General features: G+C 44.5%; 1 protein-coding gene across 2 annotated transcripts in view; it reads right to left on the bottom strand.

Moving 5' to 3' along the window:
- The window catches only part of LOC144494157 (myelin transcription factor 1-like protein), a 315352-nt gene that overhangs the window by 115061 nt on the left and 182604 nt on the right, over positions 1–17687 (bottom strand). For both annotated transcript variants that reach the window (XM_078213754.1, XM_078213755.1), the window contains exon 11: positions 5023–5273. In XM_078213754.1, the coding sequence (XP_078069880.1) occupies positions 5023–5273 (251 nt within the window). The remainder of the gene's footprint in view (positions 1–5022; positions 5274–17687) is intronic.

Genomic DNA, 17687 nt, shown 5'->3' with positions numbered 1-17687 from the left:
TGGGGAATTACGGCAATATAAATGAGTTTTGGAGAAAAATATCAGCTGCTCAGCGATTATCACAAAGGTATCTAAGTTCAAACAGAAGTAAGGAAACAATCAGAAAAAGAAGTAATGGGCTGTAATTTGGCAGCCTCCAAAAAAGGGCTCTTTAGCAACAGCACTATTGTGGATGCCTATTTCACATGGACGTGTTAATTAAATGCTATTCCAGTGGAAATGCAAAGTAATTGTATGAAGAATGTGGAAAAGTTAAAGACTTAACACATGCAAACTGGCAAACAGGTGGACCAGAAGGAAACTGAAATGTGCACCCCAACCCGGTTTCCACGTAGTTTTCCCCAAGGCCCATCCATTTTATGGGGGAAACCCAACAGAAAATTGAGGAAATAATAATCCCAAAGTAAAGACAGATCCAGCAGTTATTGGATTATATTAAAATCAACAAAATCAGGATTAGGAGATATTTCAGGCTTGTGACATTATGTTCATTAGCTGGCAGTTTATTTTTATGGGAAAGTACAGAGTCCTGCACAGTATCTTGTACAAATTGCCTTCACCATAAAATTATTCATAAAATAGACAAGAGAGGGTCGATTTTATCCGTTATTTGGCCATTCAGAAAGTATTTATGCAAAATATTATTAACAAAAATTAGAGCGCACGAAATTGGAGATAGCCTTTTGACTTAGGTTGGAAATTAGTTGGGCACGAGAAGGGGAAGAATGAGGATGTGTGGCAGATACTCAGGGTGTGGTAGGTGGTGTTCACCACTGATCTGTTCTGCTGGCTCAACCTTTTTGCCATTTTTATTAATGCCAAGGGTGAATGAATAGGGAGGTGTAAGAAACATAGAAACATAGAAACACTACAGCACAAACAGGCCCTTCGGCCCACAAGTTGTGCCGAACACATCCCTACCTTCTAGACCTACCTATAACCCTCCAAATCTACAAGTGACACACATTAAGGGAGGACAGTAAATCATGTCAATGGGAGCAAGAAATGATAAAGTAATATACGCAAATTAGGTGAGTAGGCAACACGTCGATAGACGGAGTTTAATGTCAGTCAGTGGGACGTAAGGCAGATAAATCAGAGTATTTCTAAATGAGAAAATAGGGATTTAGGAGTCTAAATGCACAAATTATTTAAAGCTTCCAAACAGGTACAAGATGAAACACATGGCAAAAGGAAAGTTGGCCTTCATCCAAAGGTGACTGAATTAAAAATGAAAGGAAGTTGTACTCTGTTGTACATATTCTTAGTCACAACCTATCTCGAATACTGCATTTACTTAAGGGCACCACACCTCAAAACATTGAAACAGCGAAACTAGAAGCAGGAGTAGGCCATTTGGCCTCTCGAGCCTGCTCCGCCATTCATTTTGATCATGGCTGATCATTAAATTCAATACCCTGATCCACCCCCCTTTCCCCCATACCCCTTCATCCCTTTAGCCCCAAGAGGTTTATCTAATTTCTTCTTGAACTGGCCTTGGAGATGGTGCAGTGTAGATTCACCAGAATGATAATCTGGGCATACATAGAGAGTTAAATTATGAGGTAAGATTATATACATTCAGCCTCTGAAGGAGGAGATTGACGGGGTGATCGGATCAGTAACGTAGATGCAGAGAAAATGTATCCTCTGGCGGGGGAAACACTAATGAGAAAATATCATGTTAAAATGAAAGCCAAGCCATTTAGAAGGGAAATCAGGAGGCACTTTTTCATAGAAGGTAGAAGAAATTTGGGATAATTTACCCCAAAAGGCTGTGGATGCTGGAGCTTTCATGACTGAGATTGTTAGATTTTTATTACAGAATATTATCAAGGCATATGGAGCTAAGGTGGGCAAATGGATCAACCCTGATTTAATTGAATGGCAGAGCAGGCTCAAGGGGTGGAATAGCTTACTCCAGTTCCTTTATGAGCTGTGCTTTTATTTCAGCTTATTTTTTCTTATAATCAACTATAACTCGATCTTGAATTTTAATGTTGCTGAAAGAGAGGCACGAAACACATTTCTTAGATAATGGAATTTGAAGAAATGAAAGGAAAAAGCTTATTTAAAGTAATTAAGCGCAGGAATGCTGGTGAAGGATTATTTCAAAATAGGGTACAGTGCAGGCTGCCTAATTTCTCACCAAACTGACAGAATAAAAAGTCTTTCTCTGCCGCTTTAATAAGGATCCAATGAAAAATTACTGCGTTCAGTCCCAACACAGTACCTAATGGGTGTGAGTCCATTGCACAAATTAGCTGTCAGGGAGGTCTTAAAAATGGTTTGGGTGGGAAAGGGAAACAAAATAATCACACTAGTGTAATAGGAGTTCTTCTTGAAGCTGGGGAGGATGGGGTGGGGGGAGGTGGTTGTGGCAGGGGGGGGGGGGGGGGGGCGCCCCGTGGGGGAGTGGTTGTGATGGTGGGGGTCAGTTGTGATGGTGGGGGCGGTGGCTAAGGCATGTCAGATAGCTTAATGCTGGCTCTGATTATAGAAATGGAAAGATGTGAGGCTGGAGACTGCTCACACCACATTATTTATATTGTGTGAACACAAGTCCATCTGTTGCATTAGGAGAGGATGCATGAAGGATGGAGTTCAGAGCATGAACTCTCCCCACCACCTTCACCCCATTTCCATTTATCTTATTTCATTTCTTCTTTTCATCTCATTCATCCATTTTTATCACCCTTCATTTTCACTTCCATTTTTCCACTTTTCCATTCTCGCTCTCCATTGCCCCTGCCCTCCTTTCATGGCAACTGCCACATTCCACATTCCCTTAATGGTCTGTACCTCCGTTCTGCCATTCACACATTCTGATCACTTAATGGACTCTTTTAGCACCTTTCTCAGCCTTCTTCACGCTCACTTACATTTCCTTTGTCCAATTACAGCCCCCCTCCACCCTCACAATATAAATCTCTTCTGATTTTCTTTGCTCTTAGCTCTGACGAAGGATCATTCATCACTCAAAACATTGGCTCTATTCTCTCTCCACAGATGCTGTCAGACCTGCTGAGATTTTCTAGCATTTTCTGATTTTGTTTTGGATTCCAGCATCCGCAGTATTTTGCTTTTATCTTTGCATCAGGAGAGGATCTCTGCTTATTTGGACATGCAGAGCTTCATTTCCTGTCATGTAAATTTTAAAGGCGCAAGAAAGCTTAGGTTTATAAAGTATCCAGAAGTACCGAACATCCTCTAAACTGAACTTGACACTGCACTAATAGGCCGGGATTTACCAGCCCTGTCATGGTGGGACCCAGCCATGGGAGATTCAACGACCCAGGAAATAGTTCATTGACATCTGGCGGGATTAGATGATCCCGATGGCCGGCGGTGCCAGAAAATCCCACCCGTGCTAGAAGGAGTCGGGACCCTAGTCTATACAACTGCAATGCAACAATGGAACTTCAGTTGCACCCTTAGATTCCCAGCACTAGTATCCCTCATCTTGATTAGCAAAAACATAAAAATGGGTACCCTAAATTGGAATTATCTGAAAAAGAATTAATTGAAAACTGTTTTTATAGAAACATAGAAAAACTACAGCACAATACAGGCCCTTCAGCCCACAAAGTCGTGCCGAACATGTCCCTACCTTAGCGATTACTAGGCTTACCTATAACCCTCTATCTTACTAAGTTCCATGTACTTATCTAAAAGTCTCTTAAAAGACCCTATCGAATCTGCCTCCACCACTGTTGCCGGCAGCCATTCCACGCATCCACCACCTTCTGAGTGAAAAACTTACCCCTGACATCTCCTCTGTATCTACTCCCCAGCACCTTAAACCTGTGTCCTCTTGTGGCAACCATTTCAGCCCTGGGAAAAAGCCTCTGACTGTCCACTCGATCAATACCTCTCAACATCTTATACACCTCTCTCAGGTCACCCCTCATCCTTTGTCTCTCAAAGGAGAAAAGGCCGAGCTCACTCAACCTATCCTCATAAGGCATGCTCCCCAACCCAGGCAACATCCTTGTAAATCTCCTCTGCACCCTTTCTGTGGCTTCCACATCCTTCCTGTAATGAGGTGACCAGAACTGAGCGCAGTACTCCAAGTGGGGTCTGACCAGGATCTTATATAGCTGCAACATTATTTCACGACTTCTAAACTCAATTCCTTGATTGATGAAGGCCAGTACACCATACGCCTTCTTAACCACAGCCTCAACCTGCACAGCTGCTTTGAGCATCCTATGAACTCGGACCCCAAGATCCTTCTGATCTTCCACACTGCCAAGAGTCGTAGCATTAATATTATATTCCGCCATCCTATTTGACCTGGCAAAATGAACCACCTCACACTTATCTGGGTTAAACTCCATCTGCCACTTCTCCGCCCAATCTTGCATCCTATCAATGTCTCGCTGCAACTTCTGACATCCCTCCACACTATCTACAACAGCTCCAACCTTTGTGTCATCAGCAAACTTACCAACCCATCCCTCCACTTCCTCATTCCAGGTCATTTATAAAAATCACAAAGAGTAAGGGTCCCAGAACAGATCCCTGGGGCACTCCACTGGTGACCGACCTCCATGCAGAATATGACCCATCTATAACCACTCTTTGCCTTCTGTGGGCAAGCCAGTTCTGGATCCACAAAGCAATGTCCCCTTGGATCTCATGCCCCCTCACTTTCTCAATAAGCCTTGCATGGGGCACCTTATCAAATGCCTTGCTGAAGTCCATATATACTACATCTACTGCTCTTCCTTCATCAATGTGTTTAGTCACAATTCTTATTTATCAATAAGATTATCAATTCTTATTCACATAAAAGCATTGTTGAAGTCCCTGTTAGGATTCCAGATTAAAATCACAGGATCAGATGCACATATTCACACTAACCCAGACTGCTTGCCCTTCTCTCCAATCAAGCCAATTGATCAGTGTTACTTGGGGTTGCTTTGTGCTTAGGCCTGTATATGTGTATATACATATTTGTATGGGTGGTAGGGCCATAGATGGTGGGAAGGGGCCTTCTTTTAAAGGGATGTCACTTACCCTAGCACACAGATCCTGAGGCTTGGTTGAGAGGTTCTGTGGCATCTCTCGGCACCTGGTGCTCAAGTTCAGAATAGCCGTGGCTGCCATATGTGCTGCCTCCATGTCATGCGTGTAGTCGAAGCTGCTCTTGCTTGAGGTGCTGCTGGCACTGCTGCCCCCACCACAGCTGATACTGCTGCTGCTACTGCTGGGAGCATAGCTACTCGTCGTGCTGCTGGCTGAACTGGAGTTCTTGCAAAATCGCTTTGCTGTAACAACAAGCAATAAAGATCAAGTGTCAGTGGGGGAACATTTAGGAGGCAGTGATCACTGTATCAGAAGGTTTAAATATGATGGTACAAAAGGACAATGGGTAGTCCTGAGTAAGAATAACTAACTGGGGGAGAGCCGACTGAAATGGGGTCGGAACGGAGCTGGGCTGGATAGACTGAAACCAGAGGCTGGTGGGAAAAACTGTCATTGAACACTGGGCTACCTTCAAAGAAAAAAATGGCTCAGACACAGTCAAGGTATATTCCCTCAAAAGGGAAAGGTAGCGCAAACAAAATCCAGAGCTCCCTGGATGAAAAAGGACATAAAAACTAACATGAAGAAGACAAAAATGTGCTGATGATAGGTATCAGATAGGAAATACAATTGAGAACCGAGTTCAACATAGAAGATTCAGAGGAGAGGTGAAGAAGCAAATAAGAGAAGCAAAGTGGGATTATGGGAAAAGACTGGCAGTCAACGTAAAGGGGAATCCCAAAGTCTCTATGGGCACATCAATGGGAAAAGGGTCGTAAAAGGAGAACTAGGGCCAATTAGGTAAAAGGGAATTTACACACGGAGGCATGGCTGAGGTGTTAAATAAATACTTTGCCCCTGTCTTTACCAAGGACGCAGATGCTACCCAGTCCATGGTGATGCAGGAGGAAACTCGATCACTAGAAGGGTTCCAAATTGATAAGGAGAAGATAATTAAAGTTTTAAAATTCATTTATTAGTGTCACAAGTAGGTTTACATTCACACTGCAATAAAGTTACTGTGAAAATCCCCCAGTCGCCACACTCCGGCACCTGTTCGGGTACACTAAGGGAGAATTTAGCATGGCCTATGTACCTATCCAGCACATCTTTCGGATTATCGGATGAACTGTCAGTACTTAAAGTTGACAAGGCACTGGGATCGGATGAGATGTATCAAAGGATATTGAAGGAAGTGAGAATGGAAATTGCAGGGGCGCTGGCCATAATCTTTCAGTCTTCCCGAGATTCCGTGAGGTGCGAGAGGACTGAAGAATTGTAAACATTACACCCTTGTTCAAAAAAGGTTATAAGGATAAGCCCAGCAATTACAGACCAGTCAGTTTAACTTTGGTGGTGGAGAAGCTTCGAGAAACAAATATTCAGGGTAGAATTAATAGTCACATGGAAAAACATGGGATGATTTGGAAGAGCCAGCATGGATCTTCTAAGGGAAAATTGTGTTTAACTAACTTGCTGGAGTTTTTTTGAAGAGGTAACGGAGAGGATTGATGAGGGCAATGCTGTTGATGTGGTGTACATGGACTTCCAAAAGGCATTCGATACAGAACTGCACAATAGACTTGTGAGAAAAGCTAAAGTCCATGGAATAAAAGGACAGTAGGACTGTGGATGCAAAATTGACCAAGTAATAGGAAACAGGGAGTAATGATGAATGGATATTTTTCAGGCTGGAAGGTGGTTTGTAGTGGAATTCCACACGGTTTGGTACAGGGATCCTTGCTTTTTCTGATATATATTAGTGATCTAGATCTTGGTGTACATGTGTCAATTTCAAAGTTTGTGGGTGATACAGAACTTGGAAACATTGTACATCATGATGTAGTACAGAATTTCAAACGGACATTGACAATTTGGTGAAGAGGACAGATAAAGTTCAAATCATCGAAGTATGAAGCAATTAATTTTGATAGGAAGAATATGGGAAACAATATAAAATAAAGGGTACAACCCTAAAGGGTGTGTATGAGCTGAGGGTCATGGGCGTAGATGTGCTTAAGTCACCAAATGTGGCAGGACAGGTGAAGAGAGCAATTAATAAAGTATTCAGTATCCTAAGCTTTATTAATTTGGCATAGAGTACAAGAGCAAGGAGATTATGCTGAATTTGTTAGATTTCAGCTGGAATGTTGCATACAGTACTGGGCGCTACACTGTAGGAAGGATGTGAACACATTGGAGAGAGTGTAGAAGAGGTTTACAAAATGGTTCCAGGGATGAGAAACTTCAGTTATGAAGATAGATTGGAGGCGTTGGGACTGTTCTTCTTGGAGAACTGAAGGCTAAAAGGAGATTTGATGCATGTGTTCGAAAGCATGAGGGGGCTGGACAGAATAGATAGGGAGAAACTATTCCCACTCAGAAAAGGTTCGGGAATGAAAGGGCACAGATTTAAAGTAATTTGCAAAAGAAGCAAATGCGATACAAGAAAACATTTCACACAGTGAGTGGTTTGGGTCCAGAATGCACTGCCTTGCAGTATGGTTGAGGTAGACTCAATTGAAGCATTTAAGAATGCATTAGATGATTATTTGAATAGACACAATGTGAGGGGTATGGGAAAGACAGGGGAATTGCAATGAGTCATAATGCTCATTTGGAGAGCTGATGCAGACGCCATGGGCTGGATGGTCTCCTTCTGCAACATGTTAGTTCTGTGAAATGGGAGACATGACCATTAACTACTGCATTAACCAAATACCAGCAATTAGATTTTGTGTTGTTTCTTTTTAACATAAAGGCCCAAAAAATAGCATTCTGGGATATTGATGTATGAACACTTCACATTCTTCATCGAAAAAAAATCTCTGCACTACCTTATTGAGGACTTTAACTCATTTATTTTAAACAAGTGAAGACTTCTTATCGACTGGTGGAGATAAAGATTTCAGCAAATCTATTAAGTGTTCTATGTTAATATTTTGAGGCAGTACAGCATGGCATATTGCATTAAAGACATAAAATGTTACAACCTTATGCTAAATTCCCTGACAGATGATATATTTTAATATATAATGGAGTTGTCATAATTTTTCTTTGTGCATTAGTTTTAGTAATTTCATCAACATGCTTGCAAATTACATGATTACTAATTAATTAAAAATAATGCACAGAGGGAAACATAGAAGGCTGCATTGCAGATTTGCTTTCTGTGCCTTACTAATGAACTAAAACAAAATAATGGATAAGAAAACAGGACGGGGACAAATGGATTCTGCTATGCCCATTTATCGGACATAAAATGGAGGCAAAAAGCCTCAATCTCCCAATGCTGTCTCCCCTATCCAAGTGCTCCTGAAATACATTTGTACCACACTGGGATGGGTGAATTCCAGCATTCCAGGTGGCCACCCAAAAACAGGATTTAAAAAAAATTCATTCATGGGCGTCGCTAGCTGGCCAGCATTTATTGCCCATCCCTAACTGCCCTTGGAGAGCAGTTGAGAGCCACATTGCTGTGGCTCTGGAGTCACATGTAAGCCAGACCAAGTAAGGATGGTAGATTTCCTTCCCTCAAGGACATTAGTGAACCAGATGGGGTTTCCTGACAATCAACAGTGGTTAAGTTAAAGTTTTTTTTATTAGTCACAAGTAGGCTTAACACTGCAATGAAGTTACTGTGAAATTCCCCTAGTCGCCACATTCCGGCACCTGTTCGGGTCAATACACCTAACCAGCACATCGTTCAGACTGTGAGAGGAAACCGGAGCACTCGGAGGAAACCCACGCAGACACGGGGAGAACCTGCAAACTCCACACAGACAGTGACCCAAGCCGGGAATCAAACCCGGGTCCCTGGCGTTGTGAGGCAGCAGTGCTAACTACTGTGCCGCCCAGTTTCATGACGATCAGTAGAATCTTAATTCCAGATTTTTTTCATTGAATTCAAATTCCACCATCTGCCATGGCAGGATTCAAACCCGGGTGCCCAGAACATTAGCTTTGTTTCTGGATTAATAGTCTAGTGGTAGCACCAGTAGGCCATCACCTCCTCCTTATGAACGACCTCATATGCCTGTTTTAGGACTTCTCTCAGACATTTGATGGGACTGAGATGCTCTCTTTTGGGATTTAGAGATTTCAATGGCCTAACCAGCGATCCTTGATGGGACAGCTGGAAGACAAAACCAAAATAGTATTATCTTTTTGACTTAGCTTTATGTGGAGCAGGGGAGAGAATCGGAGTGTTCTTCCTGGGTGCAAAGCAGTCACCAGTGAACTAGCCACTCGAAGCTCATACTTGTTTGCACCCCCTCATCAGAACATACCTCAGGCTGCTGCCAGCTGAAATGTTTCCTCTTCACAGTAGTGAGCTGTCTCTGGATGCCCAGCGGGCTATATGCAGTTCACCAGAATTATCTGATAAGGCCTGAGGTTCAATCTCGGTTATGCCTCCAGCCTCTGCAGTGCTCATTCAACCACCAACCATTCTCTGCTCAAAAAATAGTCCAAAACTAATTTCTAGCCCAGAAGGCCCAATAAGTTGCTCTACAGAATAAAAACTGTAAGTAATTTGACACATGATTGGGGCGAATTTTCCCATTCTGCCCGCCACAGGAATCAGAGTAGGTGAGGGGGGGATCATGTAAACGTTTGTTGACCTCGGGCAGGATTTTCTGGTTTCTGGGCGAGTGCGGCTGGAAAATCCCACCAATTGCGTTAGTTTACATCTTAGAAATCTTAGAAACCCTACAGCACAGAAAGAGGCCATTCGGCCCATCGAGTCTACACCGACCACAATCCCACCCAGGCCCTACCCCCATATCCCTACATATTTACCCATTAATCCCTCTAACCTACGCATCCCAGGACACTAAGGGCAATTTTAGCATGGCCAATCAACCTCACCCACTCATCTTTGGACATCACATCTTGTGTTCTTGAAACATAAATATTGCTTTCATTACCCATTCCAAAGCCCATTCCCTAGCTACTGGTTCTATAGCTCTCCGTGGCAACAGTCTGAAATGAAGCCAGTCTGTTTACAACCCTGGTAGCACATTTGACCCCTGAACTAGCTTCTGCCCTCATAGGGATCTGGGTGCGCTAGTGAATGAATTGCAAAAGGTTAGCATGCAGGTGCAGCAAGTAATTAGCAAAGTTAATGGAATGTTATCATTGATTGTAAGTGGAATTGATTACAAGAGTAGGGAGGCAATGCTTCAGTTATACAGGGAGTACTGTGTACAGCACTGTTTGTCTTATTTAAGGATAGATGTAAATGCATTGGAAGCAGTTCAGAGAAGGCGCACTAGATTAGTACTTGGAATGGGCATTTTGAACAAAGGTAAAGTAAAGGTTAGTGGACAAGGAGCTACTTCTTTAAGTGTTCTAAAAATTACCCATACTAAGTGCAGTGTCTTTGAAAATTGTGTGCGTGGATTGAGGGCCAAAACATGTCTGTTAACACACTGACTCTCCAAGAAAAGGTTAAGAGTCTGTTTAACAGCCTGTATCAACAAGAAGGTGAGAGTTCTACTGCCATCAAAACTTTTATAGCAAGCTGTGGTCGGTTTGACATTTTCAACAGATGCCATGGCTTACACAACATCAGGATGTGTGGTGAAGCTAGGAGGCGACACAGCAGCCAGTAATTATCCATATACGGTAAAGGGAAATACTTGTGGCTGTGCAATATCTTTTTTTTCGTGTCGTGTCAACTATCTGAAGTGAAACGTTTCACTTCAGATAGTTGACACGACACGAAAAAAAAGATATTGCACAGCCACAAGTATTTCCCTTTACCGTATATGGATAATTACTGGCTGCTGTGTCGCCTCCTAGCTTCACCACACATCCTGATGTTGCGTAAGCCATGGCATCTGTTTCTATTTGAAGTATCATTTGCCTACTAATTCATGTTAATTTACATTGATTCTTATTTGCATTAAAACAAAAGTTACAACAAGTGAAATTTTATTGGTAATGTTTTTCTTTGAGCGTCATTTGATAAATTTGCTTTATTGTTGTTGTTGTTTGCATATCTTCACACCCACACTGTTTTTTGTACCCTTTGGGGAATAGTGGGGGAAGTGGTGGCAGGGTTTCCAAACTGATTCTCAGCCCGTTGGACTGCATTGAACGCTCTTTCCGTGACCACAAGTCCTGGCATTGGACTCAAACCCAGGCTTCTGGTCCAGCAGTAGGGGCGCAACCACAGTGCCACAAGGCCTCCCAACAAATTTGGCTATTTTGGTTTCCCATTACCCCACTGGGATTGCAGCAAAATAGGTAGTATTTAAGGATGGTCTTAAAGGAGAAGAGCTAAGAAGGCAGAGCTGTTTAGGGAGGGAATCCCAGAGCTTACTGCCTTGGCTGCTGTAGACAAGGACACCAAGCAATTAAAATCAGAGATACTAAAGAAACCAGGATATGGTGAGCTCAGCAATCTCAGTGGGTTCTGGGGCTGGAGGAGATTCCAGTGTTTGGAAACGATGAGGCTATGTTGAGATTTGAAAGACAGGGTTGAGAATTTTAAAGTCGAGGCATTGCCTAATTGGGAGTTGGTCCCACTCACCATCCACACATGACAAACATTTTTATCATCTGCCCAAGCACGCGTCCTGCTTACACTCTCTCCATCTGTTTTCTTGCAGTACAAGCTGACATACAACAAGGAGAGACCCCAGACGGCTGGAGGGATGCAAGAGCTGAAGTCCTCACAGACGTCGAGGACAAAGCCATCCAGTTGACCAGGGAAGACATTGGTTGCTCCTGTGCTGATAGGGCGGACACTTCTATAGGACCTAGATTTAGAGCAGCCTCGGGGTCATCCACTTTCAAATCCACAGCAGGTGGAGGTAGGGACATCCCAGAATGCTGACACTCGGAGGATTGCTAGAGGCCGGGACTCTGCCATGTCCCAGTTAGACAATGAGCCTCTGGACTCAGTCATGCCTCACTCAATTCTTGCAGCTCCAAAGGAAAATGCGTTAGAATCAGGAAGGGATGTCTGGTATACGCCTCTGTTTGAAAGGCTGTACGGATTCCATCTGTCTTATGTCTGAGATGATTGTTCCAACACTGCAACACAGCAAGGGTGAGGGCCAGCGTGGAGACCTTGGTCCAAGACTTTCATCCTGCAGTGCAGCAGGACATGTACACCATGATGCAAACACTTGCTGATACCCATCAGTGCCAATGCCAGAGGACGGCAGGGCTTCTCAAGATCCCCCCCAGCTATCTCTGTATCCCAAGCAGGAAGGGATACACATTGGGAGGAGGATCAGCTGGTGCTAGGTGACACCCAAGTGACTCAGTGAGTGTCACACCATCCAAATCCACTCTTCCTGTGACTGCTTCAGCTCCACTGGCCGAGAAGGGTGGCACTGCTACACAGCAGGATCCCAAAAGCAGGCTGGGACCACCCTGTTCTCTGCCCTCCAGAGGATGCCCACCAAGGTCATCACAGATAACAGGGCGTGGCAGACAGCAAACTGCCTCCACCTCTGCTGTGGATGTACCAAGACATTGTGGCCGGTTTAGAAAAGGTATGAAGCTCTTGTTTCATAGTGTGGGCAAGGTGTTAAGCACCTGTACATAATGATCACCTCTGTAAATAAACTTTAATCAATTTCACCCTTTCTTTAGCTCCTTGTTCTGATGAGCCAAGTTCCTGAAATTCTGACCTGAAAACCTGATTCCTGCGCAAGAAAAAGGCAGGGTCCTCAGTCCAGGGCTTCCTCCATGTGCTTTGTGCACGCTTTCCAGCACATTGGTGGTGTTCCTTCACAGTGATTTAACACATGAGTCATGCCTGTATCTCGTAGCGAATGAGGATACCTCCCACAGCGCACAGGGCTAGCGTCACTCACTCCACTCATTGTCAATGTGCACTCTCTGCACCTTTGAGGTCAGGCTGACCCTCCATCCCTTCTGCCTTAACCTCTGGTCACACTGAACCTCAATGGTGCAGCTCACGAAGGATGCTGTTGGATCAGGAGAGGTGAGGTTTTCCCTACTGCGTTGCCATGGTAAGACCCTAGTCATTGAGAGCAAGCGAGCTGCCATCAGCCCGACAGGAGTCAGACATTCACAGAGCTCTGTGAGGATCCATGCACTGTCCCCACTGCAAGTTTCCATCAGCCTGTTGGAATGCAGGGAATATGGACAACAGCTGCGTCCCCACCACAGAAGCCTTATCACAGAGAATGTGCACTGTCATCAATCAGATTGGAATGCAGTGCTCACAGTAGCATGTCCTCATCACCCTCCACGAATCTTGCAGCAATGAGTTCCATCAATGCCAATGCATCCCAAGCTTACCTGCCGCATCTGGATTTCACCTTTGCCTAATGGCCAATATTCTCTCCCTCACCAACATCCCCTTCGGCATCCTCCTTATCGGAGGAAATGTGCCACTCTTCCATCTCCTTCTCAAGTAGTTCCTCCCCCCGATGCAGTGCCAGGTTATGCAGGGAGCAGCAGGTGACCACGATGCGTGACACCCTCTGCAGATTGTACTGCAGGGCTCCATCAGTCCGGAACCTCATCTCCAGCATCCCTATGGTCTGCTCCACCAAAGTGTGAGTCTCATCGTATCTTGTCTCAGCTGCACTCTGTGGCTTCTGCACAGGCATCATCAGCCATCTGAAACATGTTTGGGATCTGAGTGACTTGGAATGTAGGAATCATGCACACTCACTGGAAATCAAGTACACACCTGCAGAATGCACTTGGTGTGGTCGTGGACCAGCTGAACAGTCAGCCAATGGAAGTCCCTGTAGTTCACATAGTTCAATGCTTGAGGCTCTGGAATTCTGTGTGCCATGTGAGTGCAGTCGATGGCATCCTGCACCAGTGGAAAACCAGAGATCTGTGTCAAGCCCATTGCTGTTGCCCTCTGGCTTGCCTGATCCCATTCAAAATGGATAACATTGTGTGCCCTTGCAAAGATTGCATCCGTTGCCTCCTGGGTGCATTTGTGTGTGGAAGCTTGCAAAATCCTGTGGTGTCACTGTGGAACCCTGGGAAGAGCCACTTGTGTAAAAATTGAACGCTGCTGTAACTTTCAGCGACAATGGCAGTGGATGCCATTCAAGTCCCCGTGGCACCAAATACTACAAAAAGTGGCAGATGTGACCAATTAGTTTCCTGAACATGCGTAGTCTTCAGTGACATTGGTTCCCCAGCATCTGCAGGTATGTTAGGTGGCCTCTGTAAATCCTGGATGTAACGAGGCATCTCCAAGCAACAGCTCTTTGGGGTTCATCCTCTGCATGCGGAATAGACCCTGCCATCCCTTCCTTGTCACAATTCTGCTGCTGCCTTTGGTAAGCCAGGCACCTCCATTGACTTTCTCTTCTTCTCTCCTGCTTATAAGCGTGAAGAATGACAGCGAGATCACCAGGTTCCATGTCCTGTAAGTTCTCATCACTGCAGTATCAAAGAGAGAGACTTGATGGTTAGCATTTGTCTGCAAAGGGCCATTCTTTGTCCATTCACCATTTGAAGCTGCTTCTCAAAGCCCACTGACTCACGTCCTGGCCACAACATTGATGCCTAGTTCTTACTTGCATTCTGCTTTGGCAAAATCTTGCACCACCCTTGCCCCACATCACATGACTGAATGGCCACAGCTTTGGCCACTCTACTGCCCCTATGCTCTAATTTCAGGTGTAGGCATTATCCAAAGCTTCACCCCAAGACCTGGCACTCAACCTGGGGAGGGTCAATACGCACAGCCAAGTGTTAGGAGCACTGTCCTTTCCATTGCTAACTCTTAATTGGATATAGGTGCTTGCCCAGTCAGACAATGTTACAAGCACACCATGGCAGTCATCGATTTTGGAAGTCAATGTGCCTAGGATTAAATGCTGAGCAGCCATCAGTGGCACTCTCACACATAATTGGTGCTTGAGTGGGCAAAATTGAGTGACTAATTTGAACCCAAGTATGTCAATTGAGTTACAGCTGAATAGTCTCAGCTGCAAAGGGGTACTGATGACTGACAAATTTTTCAATTATCCTTGCCCTTGGTAACGAGCCGCCTCCAGAAGCCCCCACCCCAACTCTAGATTTGAGTGGAACCATTAGTCTGTGATGACTCCCAATCCCCCCTCAACAGTGCCCCAAGCTTCCCTTTCCTCGGTGAGGCCCTACTAAGAAACCTGTGACCTGATGACAGAAGACACCCTCAAGAATGGTGCTTTTTACACTTGACATTCAACCCCCCCAGTATGCTGGAGTCAAACCCCCTGTCTCGTTCAATGCCCTGCAGCAACCACTCCTGGTACCCTGGAGTTAACCAACCCAGCCCCAGTCTACTCCAACCAGGCCCTGATACTCTGGAGGCAAATCCTTGATACCCTGGAATCAAACCCCTGGTCTCCCCCAACTGGGGCCCAGATTCCGTGGAGTTCACCACACAGTACCCTTCCAGTGTTACCTGAGTCTCCCTCAGAGTCAATGCAGGTACCCTTCCAGTGTTACCATGGTCTTCCTCGGAGTTTTACCCTGGTACCCTTTGAGTGGTACTGCGGTCTCTCTTCTAGTCAACCCCAGTACCCCGGGTTAACTCCAATTATGCAGAGCCATTCCATGAACATGGCTCCTCTGAGCTCCCCTCGGAAGGGTGCTTGCCAGGTGCAAACCTTTTGAAGCCAGTCGTGCTTCGCGCCATTCTGACATCACACCGCCATGGATAGATCTTTTGATGGGGGCAGAGATATAATTATCGCTTATGGTCCCGCTAATGAGATGCAATTGTATTATAATGATGTTCCCGACATTAAATGGCAGGAAACAGGGTGGGGGGAGGGCACACTTGCAGCAGACTTTCACGCCAACATAAAATGTGACTTTGGACTTCTACAATATTTCCCACTCCCATCACTGAACCCAACAGGAACAGTAGCGGAAAATCCCGGCCCTTGTGTCCCTCAATGCAATGAACTCAGCAATGTTCAACATTCAATCCTCTGACTCAACACCCTACTAAGAAGCGGAATGTTGAATTTGAAAGATGTATGCTTCTTTACGCACTAGGGTTATTTGTAATAGACTAAAACAGAAATGCTGATTGGCCTCAAGGTTTCTTTCTGACAGCTGGACTTTGGGAGAACAGCCAAATCTTTCACTGCCATTTGAAAATAGAAATGCTGTTTGAAATGTTAGCTTCCTGAGGCAGAAATAATGTCAGGGAAATTGAGATTCGTCACGTATGTGGTTTGAGTAAACTGAGTTTACACTGTACAATCACTAGCTGCTGTCATCAGCATCATCATTTTTCTTTTCGTCGCTTATAATCGACATTATTCCATTAAGGTCACACTTGGATGGCGTTGAGATGATGGATGGTCCTCTTCCCTGGCTGACATTGTGACTGGATGATCCTCAATGGCTTGGACTTCCTTCAGCAAAATCATTTAAGGATCTTTCTTTGATCAACTGAGGCTTTCCGTAATAAAGGAAAACATTCAAGAGAGCAAGTGAAGTTGGTTTAGATTTGGCAAATATTGATGATGACTTTCTGATTCTCTGGAGTGTTTAATGCTGACATGTAGCACTGCGAATTATTATAACCACTTTATTTCACATATTTCATCCTTTCAGTTTGTGACAGCTCCCCACTTTGTCTAGTGCCAAGGATGGAGCCATTCATCCAACAGTAGCATCAACCATTAAAGAAGTCACCAGCTCTGCGGGCATATTTAAACTTACTACGCAGGACAGAAAGATTGTAAAAGATATTGTGGATCAAAGGAGAATGATCTTACTGTATACATTAGCCATTGTTTCCTACAATAGGTGTGAAATACATAGAGTCCCTACAGTGCAGAAGGAGGCCATTCGGCCCATCGAGCTTGCACTGAAAACAATCCCACCCAAGCCTTATTCCTGTAACCCCACGTATTTGCCCTGCTAATCTCTCTGACAGTAAGGGGCAATTTAGCATGGCCAATCCACCTTACCAGCACATCTTTGGACTGTGGGAGGAAACCCGAGCACCTGGAGGAAACGCATGCAGACACGGGGAGAGCGTGCAGACTCCACACAGATAGTGACCCCGGGTCTCTGGCGCTGTGAGGCAGCAGTGCTAACCACTGTGCCACCCTGCCACCCCTGAATACACTGAATATCAGATTTTAATGTTCAGCAGAAACGACTCACACGAATACTTTACGCACACCCAAACTGAGGCTTCAAGGTCAGTCAGTTCGCAGTTAAATTCAATCTTCGCCTCCTCCTATAATTTACAGACCTTTCAAACAAAATCTTGGCCTCGCCTAATCACTACTTGATTAATCTAGTCTTCTCTCCTACTCCTTCAATCCTGATGGTGCCCTGTACTCTCTCTCTCACCTCTTCATCATTGCTTCTGAATAAAATGAATGCGTACATCATGCAAGCAGGTGGGAAACTTGTCAAAGCTGAAATAAATAAATCTTCGACTCTTCCTTATCGCTGAAAATGCGTTTAAATAGCTTGATAAATTGTCTGCATAAATGAGCATAGAAGGCAGAAACTGAAATTAATAGCATATCTGGTTGCATATATTTAATTAATCTCCATACATTCTCCAATAGACAGGGGCTGGCAGTCAAGAGCTATCATTTCCCTATTAGAAATCACACTTTTGGCAGCAACAGGATGGCTGGCAAAAAAAAAATGTCTTGGACTCTAGGGGTTGTTAG

This window comes from Mustelus asterias, chromosome 5 (assembly GCF_964213995.1).
Source record: "Mustelus asterias chromosome 5, sMusAst1.hap1.1, whole genome shotgun sequence".
Lineage (NCBI taxonomy): Eukaryota > Metazoa > Chordata > Chondrichthyes > Carcharhiniformes > Triakidae > Mustelus > Mustelus asterias.
The sequence above is the reverse complement of the archived record's forward strand: the minus strand, read 5'-3'. Positions and strand labels throughout refer to the sequence as shown.